This window comes from Muntiacus reevesi, chromosome 10 (genome assembly GCF_963930625.1).
Source record: "Muntiacus reevesi chromosome 10, mMunRee1.1, whole genome shotgun sequence".
Classification (NCBI taxonomy): Eukaryota; Metazoa; Chordata; class Mammalia; order Artiodactyla; family Cervidae; genus Muntiacus; species Muntiacus reevesi.
In genome coordinates, this window is record NC_089258.1 from 17,564,301 (window position 1) to 17,586,341 (window position 22,041).

General features: G+C 37.6%; 1 protein-coding gene across 2 annotated transcripts in view; it reads left to right on the top strand.

The window, feature by feature from the left end:
* Positions 1-22,041, top strand: part of ZNF169 (zinc finger protein 169) — an 86,344-nt gene that overhangs the window by 62,229 nt on the left and 2,074 nt on the right. For both annotated transcript variants that reach the window (XM_065946881.1, XM_065946882.1), the window contains 2 exons: positions 6,521-6,647; positions 7,135-7,230. In XM_065946881.1, the coding sequence (XP_065802953.1) occupies positions 6,521-6,647; positions 7,135-7,230 (223 nt within the window). The remainder of the gene's footprint in view (positions 1-6,520; positions 6,648-7,134; positions 7,231-22,041) is intronic.

Sequence of the window (22,041 nt, forward strand, 5' to 3'; positions counted from 1 at the left end):
TGGGTCACTTCACCAGGAAGACATTGGGGTCCTTAATGTGTATGCATCGGCTTCCCCCATGGCTCAGTGGTAGAGAATCCACCTGCAATGCAGGGGAGATACTGGTTTGATCCCTGGGTTGGGAAGATCCCCTGGAGGAGGAAATGGCATCCCACTCCAGTATTCTTGCCTGAAACACCCCATGGGCAGAGGAGCCTGGTGGGCTACAGTTCAAGGGGTTGGAAAGAGTTGGACACAACTGAGTGACTAAGCACCAGTATATATGCATCAAATAACTGAGCTTCAAAAGATGTGAAGAGAAAACTCAAAGGAGAAATAAACAAATCAACAATAAGAGATTTCAACACTTTTCTGTCAATGTTATAGAGAATAATTAGGCCCAAATCAGTAAGAGCTCAACACTGTCTACCAATAGAATCGAATCAACATTTATAGAACATTTCACCTAATAGCAAAATGCATATTCTTACAGTTAACCTGGCTTTTCCAAGGGTTCCATATCTGCAGATTCAACCAATTGTTGATCAAAAAGTAAAAAAAAAAAAAAAAAATTTGGAAAGTTCCAAAAAGCAAAATTGGAATTTTCTGTGACTAGCAACTGCTTACATAGCATTGACATTGTGTTAAGCATTATAAGTAATCTAGAGATGACTTAAAGTATATAGGAGGATGTGTGTAGGTTACATGCAAATACCATGCTGTTTTATATAGGGGATTTGGACATCTGTAGATTTTGAGGGGGGTTCTGGAACCACTTCTCTGTGGGTGCTGAGGGATGACTGTACCAACACAGACATTTCCTGGGTTCAAAACAACACATAAGACACAATAATTTGTTTACCTTAAGAAATTTTAAAAAATTTAAATTGAAGGAAATATGTTGTTTGACCACAGTAGAATTAAATTTGACATCAGTAAGAGCAAGTTAACAGAAAAATCTCTATAAACACTTAGAAAATAACAGACTTCTAAATAATCTATTCACCAAAAATGATGTCTCAGGAGAAATCAAAACATGCATAAAAGTGAATGAAAAGGAAAATATGAGATATCAAAGTATGTGGGATGCAACTAAAGCAGTCATGAGAGAAAAACTTGTAGCATTAAATGTATATGTGAGAAAACAGGAAATCTCAAGTCAGTAATCTAGGCTTCCAAATGGCTGTCTGAGGAGGCCTTACAAATAGCTGTGAAAAGAAGAGAAGCAAAAAGCAAAGGAGAAAAGGAAAGATATACCCATTTGAATGCAGAGTTCCAAAGAAGAGCAAGGAGATAAAAGAAATCCTTCCTCAGTGATCAATGCAAAGAAGTAGAGGAAAACAATAGAATGGGAAAGACTAGAGATCTCTTCAAGAAAATTAGAGATACCAGTGGAACATTTCATGCAAAGATGGGCTCAATAAAGGACAGAAATGGTATGGACCTAACAGAAGCAGAAGATATTAAGAAGAGGTGGCCAGAATACACAGAAGAACTATACAAAAAAAAAAAAAAAATGTTCATGACCCAGATAATCATGATGGTGTGATCACTCACCTAGAGCCAGACATCCTGGAATGTGAAGTCAAGTGAGCCTTAGGAAGTATCCCTAAGAACAAAGCTAGTAGAGGTGATGGAATTCCAATTGAGCTATTTTAAATCCTGAAAGAGGATGCTGTGAAAGTGCTGCACTCAATATGCCAGCAAATTTGGAAAACTAGGCAGTGGCTACAGGACTGGAAAAGGTCAGTTTTCATTCCAATCCCAAAGAAAGGCAATGCCAAAGAATGCTCAAACTACCACACAATTGCACTCATCTCACATGCTAGTAAAGTAATGCTCAAAATTCTCCAAGCCAGGCTTCAGCAATACGTGAACTGTAAACTTCCAGATGTTCAAGCTGATTTTAGAAAAGGCAGAGGAACCAGAGATCAAATTGCCAACATCTGCTGAATCATCAGAAAAGCAAGATAGTTCCAGAAAAACATCTATTTCTGCTTTATTGACTATGCCAAAGCCTTTGACTATGCCAAAGCCTTTGACTGTGTGGATCACAGTGGAAAATTCTGAAAGAGATGGGAATACCAGACCACCTGACCTGCCTCTTGAGAAACCTGTATGCAGGTCAGGAAGCAACAGTTAGAACTGGACATGGAACAACAGACTGGTTCCAAATAGGAAAAGGAGTATCTCAAGGATGTAGATTGTCACCCTGCTTATTTAACTTATATGCAGAGTACATCATGAGAAATGCTGGGCTGGAGGAAGCACAAGCTGGAATCAAGATTGCTGGGAGAAATATCAATAACCTCAGACATGCAGATGACACCACCCTTATGGCAGAAAGTGAAGAGGAACTAAAGAGCCTGTTGATGAAAGTGAAAGAGGAGAGTGAAAAAGTTGGCTTAAAGCTCAACATTCAGAAAACTAAGATCATGGCATCCAGTCCCATCACTTCATGGCAAATAGATGGGGAAACAGTGGCTGACTTTATTTTTTTTGGCTCCAAAATCACTGCAGGTGGTGATTGCAGCCATAAATTAAAAGACGCTTACTCCTTGGGAGGAAAGTTGTGACCAACCTAGATAGCATATTAAAAAGCAGAGACATTACTTTGCCAAGCCTTTGTCTAGTCAAGGCTATAGTTTTTCCAGTTGTCATGTATGGATATGAGAGTTGGACTATAAAGAAGGCTGAGCACAGAAGAATTGATGCTTTTCAACTGTGGTGTTGGAGAAGACTCTTGAGAGTTCCTTGGACTGCAAGGAGATCCAACCAGTCCATCCAAAAGGAGATCAGTCCTGGGTGTTCACTGGAGGGACTGATGCTGAAGCTGAAACTCCATTACTTTGGTCACCTGATGAGAAGAGCTGACTCATTTGAAAAGACCCTGATGTTGGGAAAGATTGAGGGCAGGAGGAGAAGGGGACGACACAGGATGAGATGGTTGGATGGCATCACCGACTCAATGGACATGGGTTTGGGTAAACTACAGCAGTTGGTGATGGACAGGGAGGCCTGGCATGCTGCAGTCCATGGGGTCGCAAAGAGTCGAACACGACTGAGTGACTGAACTGAACTGAACTGAATCTAGGCTTCTGCCTCAAGAACCTAGAAAAATGAGAACAAAATAAACTCAGAGGAGCAAATGGAAGGAAATAATAGTGATAAAGGCAGAAATCAATTAAATTGGAAATAGAGAAAAATCAGTGAAATAAAGAGCTGATTCTTTGAAGATAATAAAATTGACAAAACTTTTAAAGAAAACTAAAGGAGTAGACACAAATTGCCAGTATCAGGAGTGAAACAGGAGTTATTACTACATACTCTGTAGCCATCAACAGAATATCCACCCATACATTTGGCAACTTAGATAAAAAGGGACTGGTTTCCTTGAAAAACTTAAACTATTGTACTTTAACTTGACCAATATGGAATAGATAATTTGAACAGGGTTATAATTATTAGCCAAACCATAGAAACAACCTAAATTGTTGGCAATCTAAATGTCCATCAATGGATGAATAGACATCCATTCATCCATTGATGAATATATGTATATGTGTACATACATACAATGAAATATTATTTTTGGCCATAAGAAATCTTGTCACTTGGAACAACATGGATGGATCTTGCAGGCATCGTGCTAAAAGAAAATAAGTCAGAGAAAGACAAATACTGTATGCTGTTACTTATATATCTTTAGAAAAGAAGAAAAGGTTACATATAGAGAACAGACTGGTGTTGGTGGTAGCAGGAGGTGGGGGGTGGGTGAAATGAGTAAGGGGGGTCAAAAGATATAAACTTCCAGTTATATGGAATGTCATGGGAATGTACTGTACATCATGGTGACTACAGTTAGTTATGTTGTATTGTGTATATGAAAGTTGCTAAGAGAATAGATCTTAAAAGGTCTCATCACAAGAAATAGAGTTTTGTAACTATGTATGGTGATGCATGTTAACTAGACTTATTGTGGTGATCATTCTGCAATATCTACAAATATCAAGTCATGTCGTACACCTAAAACTAATATAATGTGATATATCAGTTATACCTCAATTAAAAAATATGATGGAAGTAAAAAAAAATCCAAAGATAGTCCAATTTATAATTTTAAAAACTCTTACAAAAGAAATGTATAGGCTCAGGTGATTTTACTGCAGAATCTGCCAAATTTTTAAAGGAGTCTTAAACACCAATGCTACATGATTTTTTTTCAGAAAATAGGAAGGGCACTTCCTCATTCATTTTGTGGAGCAGATATTATGCTGGTAATAAAATCGGACAAGAATAATAGAAAAAATGAAAACTACAGGTCAACATCTCTCATGAATATAGACATGAAAATCCTTAAATTATTATGCAGATTAAATCCAACAATATGTAAAAATAATTGTACACCATTATCAAGCATGGTTTATTCCAGGGACACAAGACTGACTCTGTAACTTAATCAGTATAGTCCCCCATATTAACAGGCTAAAGAAGAAAAAGCGTGTGATTATATCAGTTGATGCATTATAGTCATTTGGCAGAATACAACAAACATTTGTGGGAAATGTAAAAACCACCATATGATAGAAACAGGAACTCCTTTACTTGATTAGGGACATCTACAAAAAATCTGTAAGTAGGATTATTCTTATTTTTTTTAAATATAATCATATACTTAATATAAAATTTTCACCATTTTAAAATGTCCAGTTTAGTGGCATTGTTTATTCACACCATTATGCAGTCATCACCATTCATTTCCAGCACTTCTTCATCTTCCCAGACTGAAACTGTCTATTATATAATAACTATCCGTTCCTAACCCACTCCCCCTCCCAGCTCCTGGTAACCTCTGTTTTACTTTGTCTCCATGAATTTGCCTATTTCAGGTACCTGCTGTAAGTGGAATCAAACAATGTTTGTCATTTGTGACTGGCTTATTTCACTTAGCATAATGTTTTCAAGGCTAATCTCTTGATTTAGCATGTATCAGAGTTTCTTTCCTGTTTAAGGCTGAATTACGTACAGTTATGTGTATGTACGTACTACATTTTCTTATCTGTTTGTCTGTTGGTGGACGTTAGGGTTGTTTCCGCCTTTGGGCTATTTTGAATAATGCTGTTATGGACATTGGTGTATGAGTATGTTGAATTCTTGCTTTTGATTCTTTGGGGGTATACACACACGATTCAAATTGCTAGATCATATGATAAATTGAACTTTTTTTTTAATTTGTGTATTTAACTTTTTGAGGAACTGCTAAACTCTTTCCCACAGAAACCACATCTTTTTACTTTTCCCGCAACAATAAATAGAGGTTCCAGTTTCTCCATGAGTGTGTGCTCAGTCATGTCTGACTCTTTGTGACCCCATGGACTGTAGCCTGCTAGGCTCCTCTGCCCAAGTAATTTCCCAGGCAGAATTACTGGAGTGGGTTGCCATTTCCTACTCCAATTTCTACTCCAGTTTCTCCACATCCTCCCAAAATGTTTTTTCCTGTTTTTTTGGTAATAGCTATCCTAATGAGTGTGATGTGGTATCTTTGTGGAACAGTATTTTTAATGCTTTGAGACATTATGTTTCCTCCTAATATCAAGTACAAGGCAAGGATGTCTGTTCTTACCACTCTTGTTTATTATCACGCTAGAAGTTCTACAGTAAGGCAAGAACAGGAAATAAAATACATAGATTATAAGGAAAGAAATCTGCCCCTGTGTGCAAATCCTCTGATTGTCTACATAGGAAATCTTAAGGAATCCAGGAGGAAAAAAAAGTAGAGCTAGTGAGTTCCACCAGGTTGCCAGATTCAGGATAAGCATGCAGTTTATTACTGTTTCATGGCAATTGTTTTGTATCATGAACCATTGGTCACTGAATTAAAAATACAGTACCATTAAAATCACTAAAAAAGAAAAACAAAGGAATTTTTAGGTATCAGTTTTTTAACAAAGCATATGGATTTGTATACAGAAAACCACAATAGCTGTTGAAAGAAATCAAAGAACATCTTGGTAAATGGAGAGACATCTCATGTTCATAGGTTTGAAGAATCGACATGATAAAGATATTGGTTCTTCCTAAATTGATATACAGGTTTAATGCAAATCTTGTCCAAATTCCAGAAACATTTTTTAGTAGATACAGGTGAGATTATTCTAAAATTTTTTATGGAAAGGCATATGCCTTAGAATAGCTAAAATAATCTTTTAAAATGAAGACTAAAGGAGGAAGAATCCATCTATCTGATTTCAAGACCTGTGGTATAGCTGCATTAATCAAAACAGTGTTTCCACAGCATCATAGATGTAGAGATTGATAGAACAGAATAGAGAACCCCTGAATAGACCCCCAGCAATGTGGGAAGAGGTGTAGTAGTCTTGAATACATGGCAAAGGATTCTGGTTGAAAGCAGGGTCTATGGGTCTCACCTGATGTCCCATGCCAGCCTTATTGCTGCCTCAGCCCTGGCTGGTAACTTAGGTTAAGTTGACTAGCGGGCCTGTGTGGTCTCTGGGTGAGCAAGGATGTGCTTGTGTTTTAGGCATTAATGGCCTTCAGGGATGTGGCTGTGGCCTTCACCCAGAAGGAGTGGAAGCTACTGAGTCCTGCTCAGAGGACCCTGTATCGGGATGTAATGCTGGAGAACTACAGCCATATGGTGTCACTGGGTAAGGATGACTTGTCCCATGTCTCAGACTCTGCCTGTAGGCCTCTTAATGTTTAATGGAGTAGCCACCATGCTTTTGGCTCAGAAAGAAGCATGTATTTTCTCTGTACCTCAGAGAGTGTCTGAATTCTGTAGAGTTGGAAATGGTGAAGTTGTGCATGTGTGTGTATTTGTGTGATATGACACTGCATTTCGAGGCCCCTTCCAAGACCAGGCCCTCCTCTAAAGTGATCTTACTTCAGACGACAGAGTATTTGTATTCATTCAAGCACAGGGGAGAATCATATACTGCCTTTAGATCCAGGATTCCTCCCTCCCCTTAGTCATCTTTTCTCAGCATTCAGAGAATCTTTGTCCCCATCCATGCCCCCTGCCTGACTTTCCTACCTGCTTCTGAGTCATTGCATTCCCTGGCTGACTCTGAGTTCTGTGATAGCCTCTTAAGTCACTAACCAAAGGTCACTTTGATTTTTTTCCCCTGTGAGTAGGAATTGCCTTTCCTAAACCAAAACTCATCATACAACTGGAACAAGGAGACGAGCCCTGGAGAGAGGAGAGTGAATGTCTTCTGGACCTTTGTGCAGGTAAGTGGAAAACAGCAGGCAGACAAGGATCAGGGCAGTGAGGTGCTCAGCAGGTAAGCAAAGAGGAGCATCTGTAAGCTTCTGAGGAGGAAGCTCTTCCTCAGGCCTGCCTTCCATGCCACCCTACTCAGCCCAGAGAGGGCTTCCCTGGCCACCCTCTCTTTCCTCCCCAACAGAGCAACATCCACTCGCTTGGTGTCCCTTGTCCAGCACTTCTAGGATCTTCCTAATCTTGAACTTTTGTTAGTTGACCTGATCCTGCACATAACACTTGTCCTCTGAGACTAAGTCATCTATCCCTGCTAGATTCTGTCCAGTTTTTATTTTTTAAACAGGTAATGTTTTCATGTAACAGTTCTACCGCATAAGTTCCCATAACTTTGTTTCTTTTATGATGTGTTATTTAAGATTATAACAGAATGTGAAGAATTACACAGTGAGTGCCAGTTTGCCTTCCCTGCAGCCCAAGTGGTGGTGGTGATTTAGTCACTAAGTCATGTCCAACTCTTGTGACCCCATGGACTGTAGCCCACCAGGCTCCTCTGTCCATGGGATTTTCCAGTCAAGAATACTGTAGTGGTGTTTTGCTGAAAGTTTTCACTTTTGTCTCAGGTTTAAAGGATTTGTCAACAAAATAATCCACTCCTTATATACAAATAAATAATAAAAATATTTATTAGAGAATTATCTGGCTTACTTTCAATATACTAACATTGAAAGAAAAGTGAAAGAGAGCAGAGGATATATCACCAATTTGGGTTTTCACCAACATTCAGACTTAAACAGTGCTGGTAAGTCCCATGTCATAGCACATCTGGAGTTCCAGTTGGGGAAAGGCCCCAGGCAGCAGCGTGTCTGCTCCGTGGGCGAGACTTCAAAGATTGCAGTTTGGGGTTCCCGCTTATAATCCCAGATTGCAAACAGGATGCTCATCATCAATCTGTGAGCAAATTGCAATTCTGGTTTCATGTTATGCTGTTTCTTTTGTCATGTAAAACTTGGAATGTTGTTAAGGTCAGGGCTTACTTGGCCAGGCCCCCTCCAGGAGCTTAATAAACTCCAAGATCTGCTCCCTATCGATATCTATTGTGTTTCTCTTCTGACACTCACAGCAGGTGTGACTGACACTCACAGCAGGTGTAGCTGACATCCACAGCAGTAGTCAGAGCAGTGTCCAGGTAGGTCAGAAGCAAGGTCAGAGGCCCGCTCTGCTCTTTTGCCTCTGAAGCCTGGACAAGACTACTTCTATTTTATTTCTCTAAAAAGTGGGTTGCCATTTCCTTCTCTAGAGAATCTTCCTGACCCAGGGATTGAACGTGGGTCTCCTGCACTGCAGACAGATTCTTTACTGATTGAGCTACCAGGGAAGCTTACAGACTAAGAAATATACCATTATATAAGACCAGGTGATACCTGGTGATACCTTTCCTGGTTGTGTCCCGCTCCTTCGCCCCGCCTCTGAGAATCTGACTTCAGCATTAGCATGCCTGTGACTGCCCTTGGCTTTTTATCTCTTCAGTGGATCTTTTAACCATATAGAGAGTTCTTTTGCGTGTTTGTAAACATCTCTGCACACAGTACCATATTGTATACCTCCTTCACTAGCTATATATGAGATTCATATTAAAATGTGCAAGTTTAGTTTATACTTTTAGCATTTGTTATATATTGATTTCATTATATAAATATTTTAATGCAGTTGAATTACCATTTCTCTTCTTGTGGACATTTGAGTTATTTTCAGTTTCTGTCTATGAAATAATGTTGCTGTATATTCTTATTTCTTCCTTGGAAACACATGCAAGTGTTTCTCTTAAGATGCATACCTAGGAGCACAGAAACTGGTTCATGGGTGTGGGTAGCTTCAACCTGATTAGGTTATACCACATGTGTTCTGAAGCTGTTCAATGCCATATTACACTCCCAACAGCAGTGATGAGTTCTTGTTCCATATCCTCACATTTTTCACCCATCTGTTTGGTTTGTGGTGAAATGTCATAGGGATTTAGCTTTCCAGAGAGCGTGAGCATCTTTTCCTGTGTTGACTTGGTCACTGGTGTTTCCTTTTCTGTGACTTGTTTGTTCAGGGTATGTTCCTACTTTTGATTTGGGTTATTTCTGTTATTGAACTGTAGAAATTCCGTATACATTCTGGAAACATTTAGATCTTTAATCCAGGTGGAATTAATTTTATGTGAATGTTGGGAGGTAAGGATAAATTTCTGCCTTTTTTTTTCATTCTTTTATTTTCAACATTCTTGGCATTTTATTTTTTGTTATTTATTTTTGCTTCTAAATACAACCATATATCTGTACTTGTACTTTATAGCAAACTCAATGCTTTTTTCTTTTAAAAAAGAACTATTATTAAACTATAATTATTGTATAATAGAAAAACATTATTATAGTATAAGGTATGATACCTTATGCTAGGAGGTATAAGAGTTGACACCTTATGCTAGGAAGTATAAGGTAAAATTTATTAAGTTTTGATATCTGCACAGTCATAAAACCATCACGATAATCCAAATTCTGAGCATACCTATCACTGCAGAGTTTCCTTGTGCTTCACTATAATTTCTGTCTCCTCCTCTCTCTGTCCTCCACTCCCTCCCTTACCCAGACAACCACTGACTGCTTTCTGTCATAGGTTTGTTTGCATTTTTAAAATTCATATAAATTAATCATGTTAATTCTTTCACCCAATATAATTATTTTGAATTTTATCCATAATGTTGGGTGTGTCAACAGTTCATTTCTTTTGATTTCTGAGTAGTAATATAGATATCACAATTATTTAGCCATTCATGGGCTAATGAAATTTCAGTAGTCTCTAATTTTGATGAATACAAATAAAGACTATATGAACTTTCATGAAAAGTATTTGTGTAAGCATATGCTTTCATTTCTTTTGGATAAGCACCTGAGAGTGGAATGGCTGGGATGGACGATACAGGGTATATTTAATTTTTAATGGAACTCACCAAGTAGCTGGACTATTTCACATTCCCACCAGCAGTGTGTGAGTTCCGTATGCTTCACATTTTGTCAGCACTTGGTATTATGATTTTAATTTTAGACATTTTTATAATGGTATAGTAGCATCTTATGTGGTTTTACCTGACATTTTCTTAATGACTTGTGATGTTGATAGTCTTTTCAAGTGCTTATTTGCTGTCTGTATATCTTCTTTGGTGAAATGTCATCTCAAATCTTTGGCCAATTTGAAAAATTGGTTTCTTATGTTTTTACTCAGTTTTGCAAATTCTTCATATAGTCTGTCTAGAAGTCCATTGTTTGATTTATAAGTATTTTCTTTGTGGCTTGCTCTTTATCTTCTTAGTAGTGTTTTTCAATGAGAATTTCTTAATTTTGGTGAAGTCCAAGTTTCAATTTTTCTCTCATGAATTTCACTTTTGGTGATTTATTTAGGAAATCTTTCCAAAATGAAGGCCAAAAAGAGTTTCATGTTTTTCCTTTTAAAAGTTTTCTAATTTTTACTTTTCATTTAGATCTAAGTCTTATTTTGAGTAAATTTTTTTACTTTGATACCAGGTCTGGATTTAAGTACAATTTTTCTTTTCTTTTTTTTTTTTTTCTTTTGTATACAAATATCCAATTTTTCTAGCACTATTTATTGAAAAGACAACCTTTTCTTTGAATTTCCTGTGCACCTTTGTGTAAATTAATTGTATATGGGTCTATATCTAATATATACTCCATTTTTTCCACTCTTCTATTTATCCATCTTGATGTCAGTACCACAGTCTTGATTACTGCAGCTTTGTAAGAAGTCTGGAACTTAGTATAAATCCTCGAACATTTTTTCTTTTTTGAAGTTGTTTTACTTGTGCTAGATTCTTTGCATTTCCACATGGATTTTAGAATCAGCTTGACAATTTTCAACAAAATGCCTGTTGGAATATTGATTAGGATTGAGTTGAATCTACATCAATTTGAGGAGAATTTACATGTAAATTGTATACTCTGTCATCCAGTACATGAACACAGTCCCTCTATTTTTATGGGACTTAATATTTGTCAGCATTGTTTTATAGTTTTTCATACAAAGGTCTTATGCATCTTATCAGATTTATCCCTCTCTGTTTCATATTTTTCATGCTTTTTAAAGTACTTTAAAATTTCAGTTTGTTGATAGCATGTAGAAATAAAATTAATTTATCTATACTGATCTTGTATCTGGTAAACTTGCAAAACTTGTCATCCTAGTAGTTTTGTAGATTCTATATGATTTTCTACATAAATGACTAATTATTTTTAAGTAAGTATACTTCACTTCTTTCCATTCTTTGTATCTTTAATTTCTTCTTCTTGCCTCATTACACAGGCAGGAACATCAGTGCAATAATGAATTTAAATGGTGGTGAAAGTAGACATTCTTTCCTTGCTCCTGATCTTATGGGGAATGCTTTCCTCCTAAGTGTAAGTTTTATAGTTACTCTTCATCAGCTTGACAAGCTTCCTTTCTATTCCTTGTTGATGAATTTTTACTGGGAATGGATGTTAGATTTTGTCATTTTTTTGTGGCATCTTTAGAGATGATCATTTGTGTTTTTCTTTTTCAGTCTTTTATTATAATTTAGTAAATTATACATTTTTGTTGTTAAATCAGCCTTTTATTTATGTTAATACAATACACTCACATTCAAATTTCATCAGTTGTACCTTCATTTTGTGTGTATGTGTATATTTATTTAGTTCTTTGAAATTTTATATATGTACATTCATGTAACTACCACTGTATTCCAAGATACAGGACACTTCTATCACAAGAATCCCCCTTCTGCTACTCTTTTATAGTCTCATCCCACACCCTCACGTGTTCCCTCTCTTCATCCGGCAACCACTGATCTGTTCTCTGTCTCTATAGTTTTGTCATTATAAGAATGTTATATAAAGAAGTCAAATCATGTGTTACCTTGGAGGTTGCTTTTTTTTTTTTCTTTTGCTATCCGTACAAATTGTTGTATGTACTAATATTTTATTCCTTTTATTGCTGAGTAGTAGTCCATGGTAGGAATGTATCAATACTATAGTTTGTTAAACCATTCAAGAACATTTGAGTTCTTTATATTTTTGGCTATTAAGAATAAAGTTGCTGTGGACATTTGTGTGTAGGTTTTTGTGTGAATGTATGGTTTTTGTTTCTGGCATAATTGCCCCAGAGTGCAAGTTGCTAGCCTATATGGTCAATATAGGTTTAGTTTTATAATAAAATGCCATACTCAATTTCCAGAATGGCTATACCATTTTATATTCCCATCAGCAGTGTTTTGAGTGATCCAGTTTTTCTGCATTTGTGTCAGGATTTGGTGTTAACACTATATATATATATTTTTTTTTTATTTTAGCCATTCTATCAGATATCTAGCAGTATCTCCTTAGTTTGTGGGAGTAAGAAGTTTAGTACAAGCAGTTCTTCTCTGAGGAGAGCTGAGTAGCTCAGCGTATCTGAGTAAGTTCACTGTAGCAAGGCTTTACTCTTCTTGCAAAGAGACTTGCATTCTCCCCATGGGTAGATTAAGAGCTTATGAGGACCTGTTCATAGGTGGCTGTCATTTTGTGAGGTCTTCCTGGCATGTCCTTCAGTTCAGTTCAGTAGCTCAGTCGTGTCCGACTCTTTGTGACCCCATGAATCGCAGCATGCCAGGCCTCACTGTCCATCACCAACTCCCGGAATTTACTCAAACTCATGTCCATTGAGTTGGTGGTGCCATCCAACCATCTCATCCTCTGTCGTCCCCTTCTCCTGCCCCCAATCCATCCCAGCATCAGGGTCTTTTCCAGTGAGTCAACTCTTTGCATGAAGTGGCCAAAGTATTGGAGTTTCAGCTTCGAAATCAGTCCTACCAATGAACACCCAGGACTGATCTCCTTTTGGATGGACTGGTTGGATCTCCTTGCAGTCCAAGGGACCCTCAAGAGTCTTCTCCGACACCACAGTTCAAAAGCATCAATTCTTCGGTGCTCAGCTTTCTTCATCAGTCCAACTCTCACATCCATACATGACCATTGGAAAAACCATAGCCTTGACTAGACAGACATTTGTTGGCAAAGTAATGTCTCTGCTTTTTAATATGCTATCTAGGTTGGTCATAACTTTCCTTCCAAAGAGTAATCATCTTTTAATTTCATGGCTACAGTCACCATCTGCAGTGATTATGGAACCCCCCAAAATTAAGTCTGACACTGTTTCCACTGTTTCTCCATCTATTTGCCATGAAGTGATGGGACCAGATGCCATGATCTTAGTTTTCTGAATATTGAGATTTAAGCCAACTTTTTCACTATCCTCTTTCACTTTCATCAAGAGGCTTAGTTCTTCACTTTCTGCCATAAGGGTGGTGTCATCTGCATATCTGAGGTTATTGATATTTCTCCCGGCAATCTTGATTCCAACTTGTGCTTCCTCCAGCCCAGCGTTTCTCATGATGTACTCTGCATATAAGTTAAATAAGCAGGGTGACAATATACAGCCATGATGTACTCCTTTTCCTATTTGGAACCAGTCTGTTGATCCATGTCCAGTTCTAACTGTTGGTTGCTTCCTGACCTGCATATAGGTTTCTCAAGAGGCAGGTCAGGTGGTCTGGTATTCCCATCTCTTTCAGAATTTTCCACAGTTTATTGTGAACCACACAGTCAAAGGCTTTGACATAGTCAATAAAGCAGAAATAGATATTTTTAACATCTACTTATTCTCCTCAGACAATTATTTTCTCTGACTGGTTGGCAGGTGTGAGTGTGTCTTGAGATCTAATCTAATCTGATCACCAAGTGGTTCTGGCAAAGACAATCTAACAAGTGGTGAGAGAAAAGACATAGTTTCTTCCTAGGTTAGTTCATACTGGTGGTAGGCAGGCAGGGACCTACAGACTCAAGCCCAGGATGCCCACTTGAGCATCTTTGGACACTGCAGTTTTAAAAGGGCCTACTTCTGATAGTTCATTTCAGTTTGGTGGTCGCCATGAAAGTTGATTGGCCCCAGGAATAATGGGTAGCATGAATATCATTAACTAGAGTTTGTTTCTTTTAAAGTAGAATTTATTTACTGGAAATGCAACATTTTAAGTATACTAGTCTGTGAACTCAAACAATGCATATATCTCTATAACACAAACTTTATCAAAATGCAGATTACTGTTATCCAGATAGTTCCCTTGTGGCCCATCCCAGTAAACCCCTGCTCTCACCCCTCAGAGGTACCACTGTTTTTCTGATTCTATTTCACCATAGATTGGTTTTGCCTGCTGTACAATTTTGCATAAAGGGAATTATATAATACTTTCTTTTTTGTGTAAGGCTTCTTTGACTCAGTATATTTTTTAAGCATCATCCATGCTGTAGCATACATCAGTAGTCTGTTCTTTCTTTAACATCAAATAATGTACCATCATATGAATATATACATATGACTGTTTATTCATTTTCCTTGAGAGTCACCTTGATGGCTTCCAGTTTTAAGCTGTTTTGAAAAAGCTGCTGTTAATATTCTTATGGTAATTTTTTGCTTGGTTTCAACAAGCCTTTGTTTTCCATTTTCTTTGGATACATACCTAAGATGTATTAGTTTCCTAGGGTTGATTTAATAAATTACCACAAACTGAGAAGCTTAAAAAAAGAAACTTATTCTTTCACAGTTCAAAATCAACCTGTTGGTGGGGTTGGTTCTTTCTGGAGGTTCTGAAAGGGAGTCTGTTCTGTGCCTCTCTCTTCACTTCTGGTGGTTGCTGGCAAGCCTTAGTGTTCCTTGTCTTATAGCTGCATCACTCTAATCTCTGCCTCTGTGGTTATACAGCCTTCTTCTTTCTAAGTGTCTGTGTATCCAGATCTCCCTCTCCTTGTAAGGATACCAGTCATTGGATCAAAACTCAGTCTAATTGGAGTATAACCTCATCTTAACTTGATAACATCTGCGAAGACTCTTTCAAAATAAGACCACATTCATATGTTCCAAGTTGACATTCATTTTGGTAGGATACTATTTAGTCTAGTACACTGAGTCATAGGGTAACTGTACATGTAGCTCTATAAGAAATGACCAGACCTTTTCTAAAGTGGTTGTACAATATCTCATTTCTATGATCAATAAGCATGTGAGAGTTCTTGTCACTTCACATCCTCTCCAACAGTTTTCCTTTTATCTTTGGTGATGGATGTGTAGAGTTATCTCATAGGGGGTTTCCATTTTGCTTATGGTTAATAATGTTGAGTCCTTCTGTGTGCTTTTTGATCTTTTATATATATCATATACTTTGTGAAGTATACATTCAAATATTTCTCCCAGTTTTTCTGCATTGATTTTTATAATTAAATTTATTTATTTTTAACTGAAGGATAATTGTTGTACAATATTGTGTTGGTTTCTGCCAAACATCAACATGAATCAGCCATTGATACACCTGTGTCCCCTCTCTTGAACCTCCCTCTCCCCTCCCTCCCCATCTCACCCCTCTAGGTTGTTACAGTGCTCCATTTTGAGTTCCCTGAATCACACAACAAATTCCCATTGGCTATCTATTTTACATATGGTAATGTATTTGTTTCCATGTTACTCTCTCCATACATTCCACCTCTCCTTACCGCTTCCCACCACCCGCATTATTTTTCATTATTGAGTTTTATGAATTCTTTATTAACCCTCGATACCAGTCCATTGTCATTTGTACATTTTGCAAATATCCTCTCAGTCTGAAGCTTTTGTGTTCATTTTCTTAACAATAACCTTTCATATTTTAATACCGAGGAAGTCTTTTTCTCTTCTTAAATTTTTTTGTCATCTATATTTTCTTTTAAATGCTGTTTAGTTTTAGCTGCTTTTATACTTAGATCTACAGTTCATCTTGAATTAACTTTTGTATATGGTGTGAGGCAGGAATCAAGGTCTTGTTGTTTTTTTTTTCCCATGTGGATACACAGTGGCTCTAGCCCCATTTGTTGAAAAGTCTTGTATTTCTCTCATTGGATTGCTTTGTTGAATATCTAATCACTGGCTAAGATTAGGTTTATTTTATACTCTGTCTGTTCTGTTCCTTTGATTAGTATGTCTATCCTTAAACCAAACCATACTGTCTGTGCTACTGTAGGATCACTGAAAATCTTGAAGTCAGGTAGTGTAAGTCTTCTCCTTTTGTATTTTTTTTTCCAGGGTTGGTTTGGATAGTCCTCTGCATTTCCGCTTAAATTTTAGGATCAGTTTTTCATTTGCCAAAAGAAAGAAAAAAAAAGAAAACCTGGGTAGTGTTTATTTTGAGATTTTACTGTATCTATAGATAACTTGAGGTAGAAATTACATCTTACCAATATCAACTCTTACAAGCCACTACCTAAATCTTTTCAAATTCATCTCAGCAAAATAAACATTTGTGAGATGCAGCTAAAACAGAGTTTAGAAGGAAATTTATAGCCTTAAGTGCTTATTTTAGGAAAGGTCTATGATCAGTGACTTAAGAAGCTAGAAAAGGAACAAAGTAAATGCAAAGTGAGTGCAAGAAATGGAATAAAGAAAATAAGAGCAAAAATCTGTGAAATATAACACTTTATTAGCAGAAAAATTTGCCAAGAAAATGTTGAATGTCTGAAAAGAAAATGATATATTGCAAAAAAATGAAGTTTAAAAATAAATGTTAAAATAAGTAAATTTAAAAAAAGAAAATAATATATTGCTACTAAATTATATATTGCTGCATAGACTAATCAAGAGAAAAAGACATAAATAATTCAAGAGTGAAGGGGAAGTTACTACATATTCTTGATACTTTAAAAGGATACTAAGGGGATATTATGAACAAGTTTATACTAACAAGTTTAACACTTTATATGAAATGAATGAATTTTTGAAAAATACTACGGATACAGGATGGAACAAAATCTGAATATAGTACATTTTTAAAGTAATTAAGTTGGTGGTGGATCCCCGAACCTGCACAAGTGATAAAAACATTCCATATTTTAAAAGAATTACACACCATGCCCAAATGGAATTTATTCTACATATGCAAAGCTCAGCATTAGAAACTCTGTACTATAGATTAGTCAGTTTATATATCCTCTGATAGAAGCTTTCTTTCCAGCTCTCTTCCTTTCTTTTTAAGTCCTCAGCAAAGTCACATTTGTCATCCATATTTCTACCAGCAGTGTCTTCTTGCTTTTTCTAGTATGTACCTCAACTCTTTCAGCCTCTAACTGTCACCTAGTTCCAAAGCCATTTCCACAAATTCTAGGTATTGGTTATAGCAGCATCCCACTTTTTGGTATCAAAATCAGTATTAGGGTTATTGAGTAACAGAACCATTTGGATGTATGTATACACACATACAAACACATGCACACACACACACACACACATGATGTATTATAAAGAATTGACTCATGTGACTATGGAGGCTGAGAAGTTCCAGGATCTGCAGTTAGCAAAATGAAGACATATGAGAGCCCATGGTTCTCTCAGGCTCTCAGTCTCAACACCTAGGAAGAACTACTCTTTCAGATCAAGTGTGATAGCAGGAAAAACAAAAACAACTCCATCTGTCTCCTCTCCACCACTCACCTTCCCATGTACCAGCCGGAAGGCAGTTAGCCTGGAAGAATTCCCTCTTATTTGGGAGTTGTTGTTCAGTCACAGTCATGTCCTACTCTTTGAGACCCCATGGACTGCAGCACACCAAGCTTCCCTGTCCTTCACTATCTCCCAGAGTTTGTTCAAACTCATGTCCATTGAGTCAGTGATGCCATCCAACCATCTCATTCTCTGTCACCACTTTCTCCTGCCTTCAGTCTTTCCTAGCATCAGAGTCTTTTCCAGTGAATTGGCTCTTCGCATCAGGTGGCCAAAGTATTGGAGCTTCAGCTTCAGCATCAGTCTTTCTAGTGAATATTCAGGATTGATTTCCTTTAGGATTGACTGGTTTGATCTCCTTGCTGTCCAAGGGACTCTCAAGAGTCTTCTCCAACACCACAGTTCAAAAGCATCAGTTCTTCAGTGCTCAGCCTTCTTTATGGTCCAGCTCTCACTACTAGAAAAACCATAGCTTTGATGTCAGCAAAGTGATGTCTCTGGTTTTTAATATGCTGTCTAGCTTTGTCATTGCTTTTTTCCAAGGAGCAATTTCCAAGTGTCATTTAATTTTGTCACTGTCTGCAGTGATTTTGGAGCCCCCAAAATAAAATATGTTACTGTTTCCACATTTGCCCTATTTTCCATGAAGTAATGAGACCAGGTGCCATGATCTTAGTTTTTTGAATGCTGAGTTTTAAGCCAGCTTTTTTACTCCTCTTTCACCCTGATCAAGAGGCTCTTTAGTGCCTCTTCACTTTCTGCCATTAGAGTGGTATCATCTGCGTTTCTGAGGTTGTTGATATTTCTTTTGGCAATCTTGATTACATCTTGTTGAGTCATCCAGTCCAGCATTTTGCATGATGTCCTCTGCATGTAAGTTAAATAAGCAGGGTGACAATATATAGTCTTGACGCACTGCTTTCTCAATTTTGAACCAGTCTGTTGTTCCATGTCTGGTTCTGACTGTTGCTTCTTGACCTACATACAGGTTTCTTAGGAGACAGGTAAGGTGGTCTGGTATTCCCATCTTTTTAAGAATTTCCACAGGTCGTTGTGATCCACACAGTCAGAGGCTTTAATGTAGTCAATGAAGCAGAGTAGATATTTTTTTGGAATTCCCTTGCTCTTTCTATGATCCAACAGATGTTGGCAATTTGATCTCTGATTCCTCTGCCTTTTCTAAGTCCAGCTTGTACATCTGGAAGTTCTTGGTTCATGTACTGCTGAAGCCTAACTTGAAGGATTTTGAGCATTTTCTTGTGAGAGGGTCGGTCTTTTGTTCTACTCAGGCCTTTCAACTGCTTTACTCAGTCTTCCTATTTAAGTGTTAAAGTCTTACAGAAACACTCAGCTGCTGCTGCTGCTGCTAAGTTGCTTCAATTGTGTCCGACTCTGTGCAACCCCATAGAAGCCCAGAATAGTGTTTAAATGTTTGGGCAACCTGTGACCAGAGCAGTTAATGCATAAAATTAACTGTGACATATTTTAATATTTCTTTTATATTGTCTTAAAATCATGGAGATGACATATTATGAAAGTTGTCTAGTTTCCAGGGATTAATTCAGATTCTTATCAAAAGTATTCCCTTTTTTCAAATGTGGACCAAGTCTTAAAATTCTTTTAATTGTTAAAAAGCAGTGAATGCACAGCATTCTTTCTTCTATTGTAATCCAGTACCTGTGGCATCTGTTTAACTCACTGGTATAATTTTATTCCTTACAGTTACAGCTGCAGAAGGAAAAATTTCTTTAAGAAGCCACTAGGCATAGATTTTTTTTCTGTTTCCTTTGGGATGTTTGTTGAACATCCCAACATGGACAGTTGTTGAAATACTTATTGGTCTGAAAAATCAATTGGCGTGAGAGTAGCTGTAGGTTATAAAAGAGTTTATAAACTGATCTTTTCTTTTATATCTTGGAAACTTTTATGATTATCTAAAAAGAATTACCTTGGCAAAATTTTATTTCTTCTTTTATTGAGGAACTTGGATGCTTAAAGCCACATTGTAACTCTTAATCATTTTTAGTTAAAATTTGTCACATTTAGTTAAAATTTGTCACATTACTAGATAGGCACAAAAATTTTGATGAATGAACAGCCTTAGTAGAGACTAAGGCTCCCATAAGGACAGCGTTAACTGTATTTAATACAAAAGACACTGGACAGCATACCTGTAATGGAGTAGTTTACCACTGGCCTTAGACTTTATGCCCAGCTGGGAGCAAAACAGCTCAAGGGGAAGGCAGTGGCTGCTTTTCTCTTCCCATCGCGGACAGATCATAGACAAGGAGACAATAATGCAATACTGAAAGCTCAGCTGTCAGAGCTTTAGAATTACAACGAAATTATTTCTTGGAAACTGCTAGCCAGAAATGTACATGCCTGCCATGAGTTTTGAAAATGTGGACAGCCTAGCTTAACAAAATAAACTCACTCACAGTTCAGTGGGCTGAGCTAAAGACCAACCGTGGTGGGACCCCTGATGGCCAGAACTGTATAGAAAGACTGAAAGGATATTCACTCTCACTGGCAGTCCAGTAGGGTCAGCACTTATGAGTGATCGCTGCTGCTGCTAAGTCTCTTCAGCTGTGTCTGACTCTGTGCAACCCCACAGACGGCAGCCCACCAGGCTCCGCCATCCCTGGGATTCTCCAGGTTAGTCAGGGCTATTTCACAGGATCCTCTAGATTTAGCATCACACACACACACAATGAAGTTTACTGAATAGTTTGCTGAGGAGGAAGTGTAGGACCTTTTAAGTGTTAGGAAGGGCTTTCATGGTAGCTATTGTTGTTAGTATTAAAAAGCTGGTATCTTAGACAAGACGGAATGAGTAACTTTCTGTCAAAGGGTCGGATAGTAAATATTTTAGGCTTTGAGTTTTTATGTTTTTTGTTGCAACTACTCACCCTTGCTTTTGTATGTGAAAGCTGCTATAGACAAAACATAAAGATTGAATGTGGCTGTGTCCAATAGACTTCTTTACAAAACACGTGGTTGGCTGTAGTTTGCTGACCAATGTTGTTGATTGTTCGTAAAATACATCTCAGTTTTGATTGGTGAAGAAAGAAACATATATGTCTGGAAAGGCCTGGTGTACTAAGTGTATTTAAGGTTCATGGTATTTTTCATCAGCTTCAGGTGGATAGAAGCAGGATGATAGAACAAGGCACCCAAATTTGATATCTGCAAAAGTTATTTTAGGTGTAAAGTTTCCATTTACAATAATTTGCATTAAAAACAAGCAAAGCACTGAGAAGAGCAGGTCTTATATTGACTGGGGTCACTGGGAGCCAAAATCTTTTAAGGGGTTGTAGGCCTAGACTATGTCTCTGTGTTTCACTGCCAAATCCACACACCATATTAGAGGTCCCAGCACATAATCCTCTAGGAAATACTTGTTTAGGATAGGAAACACCTTCTGGTTCACTTCCCACATGGATCTCTGACCTGTCCTCTATACTGCCTCCATGAAGTAGTTCAGTTCAGTCGCTCAGTCGTGTCCAACTCTTTGTGACCCAATGGACTGCAGCACGCCAGGCCTCCCTGTCCATCACCAACTCCCGAAGTTTACTCAAACTCATGTCCATTGAGTCAGTGATGCCATCCAATCATTTTATCCTCTGTCATTTCCCTTCTCCTCCCACCTTTAATCTTTCCCAGCATCAGGGTCTTTTCAAATGAGTCAGTTCTTTGCATCAGGTGGCCGAAGTATTGGAGTTTCAACTTCAACATCAGTCCTTCCAGTGAATATTCAGGACTGATTTCCTTTAGGATGGACTGGTTGGATCTCCTTGCTGTCCAAGAGACTCTTAAGAGTCTTCTCCAACACCACAGTTCAAGAACATCAATTCTTTGCTGCTCAGCTTTCTTTATAGTCTAACTGTAGAGTGATTCCCTTTTTGGACTCCATCTTTTCTTATAGGAAAAATCCCTAAAGAAATTTGTAATAAGTTATGTATTTTAACTCTCAGTAAAAGCATATGTTTGTAGATATTGTTTACACTGGTATTAATGACTGTGGCTTGTAGGATAATTGTATTGGGGGCACATGTATAACTCTGATGGCAGTGATTTATAGGGCTAGAGCTGCCTGTGATGCTTTCTTAAAACTCCTTAAGCTGGGCTGATACTTAAAGCTGGCTCATTATGTGGATTTTATGTGTTGTAAAAGGTATGCATTAATATGTCACCATGGGTTGGAAGGAAGGTCTTTGAAGGAAGTCTTTGTG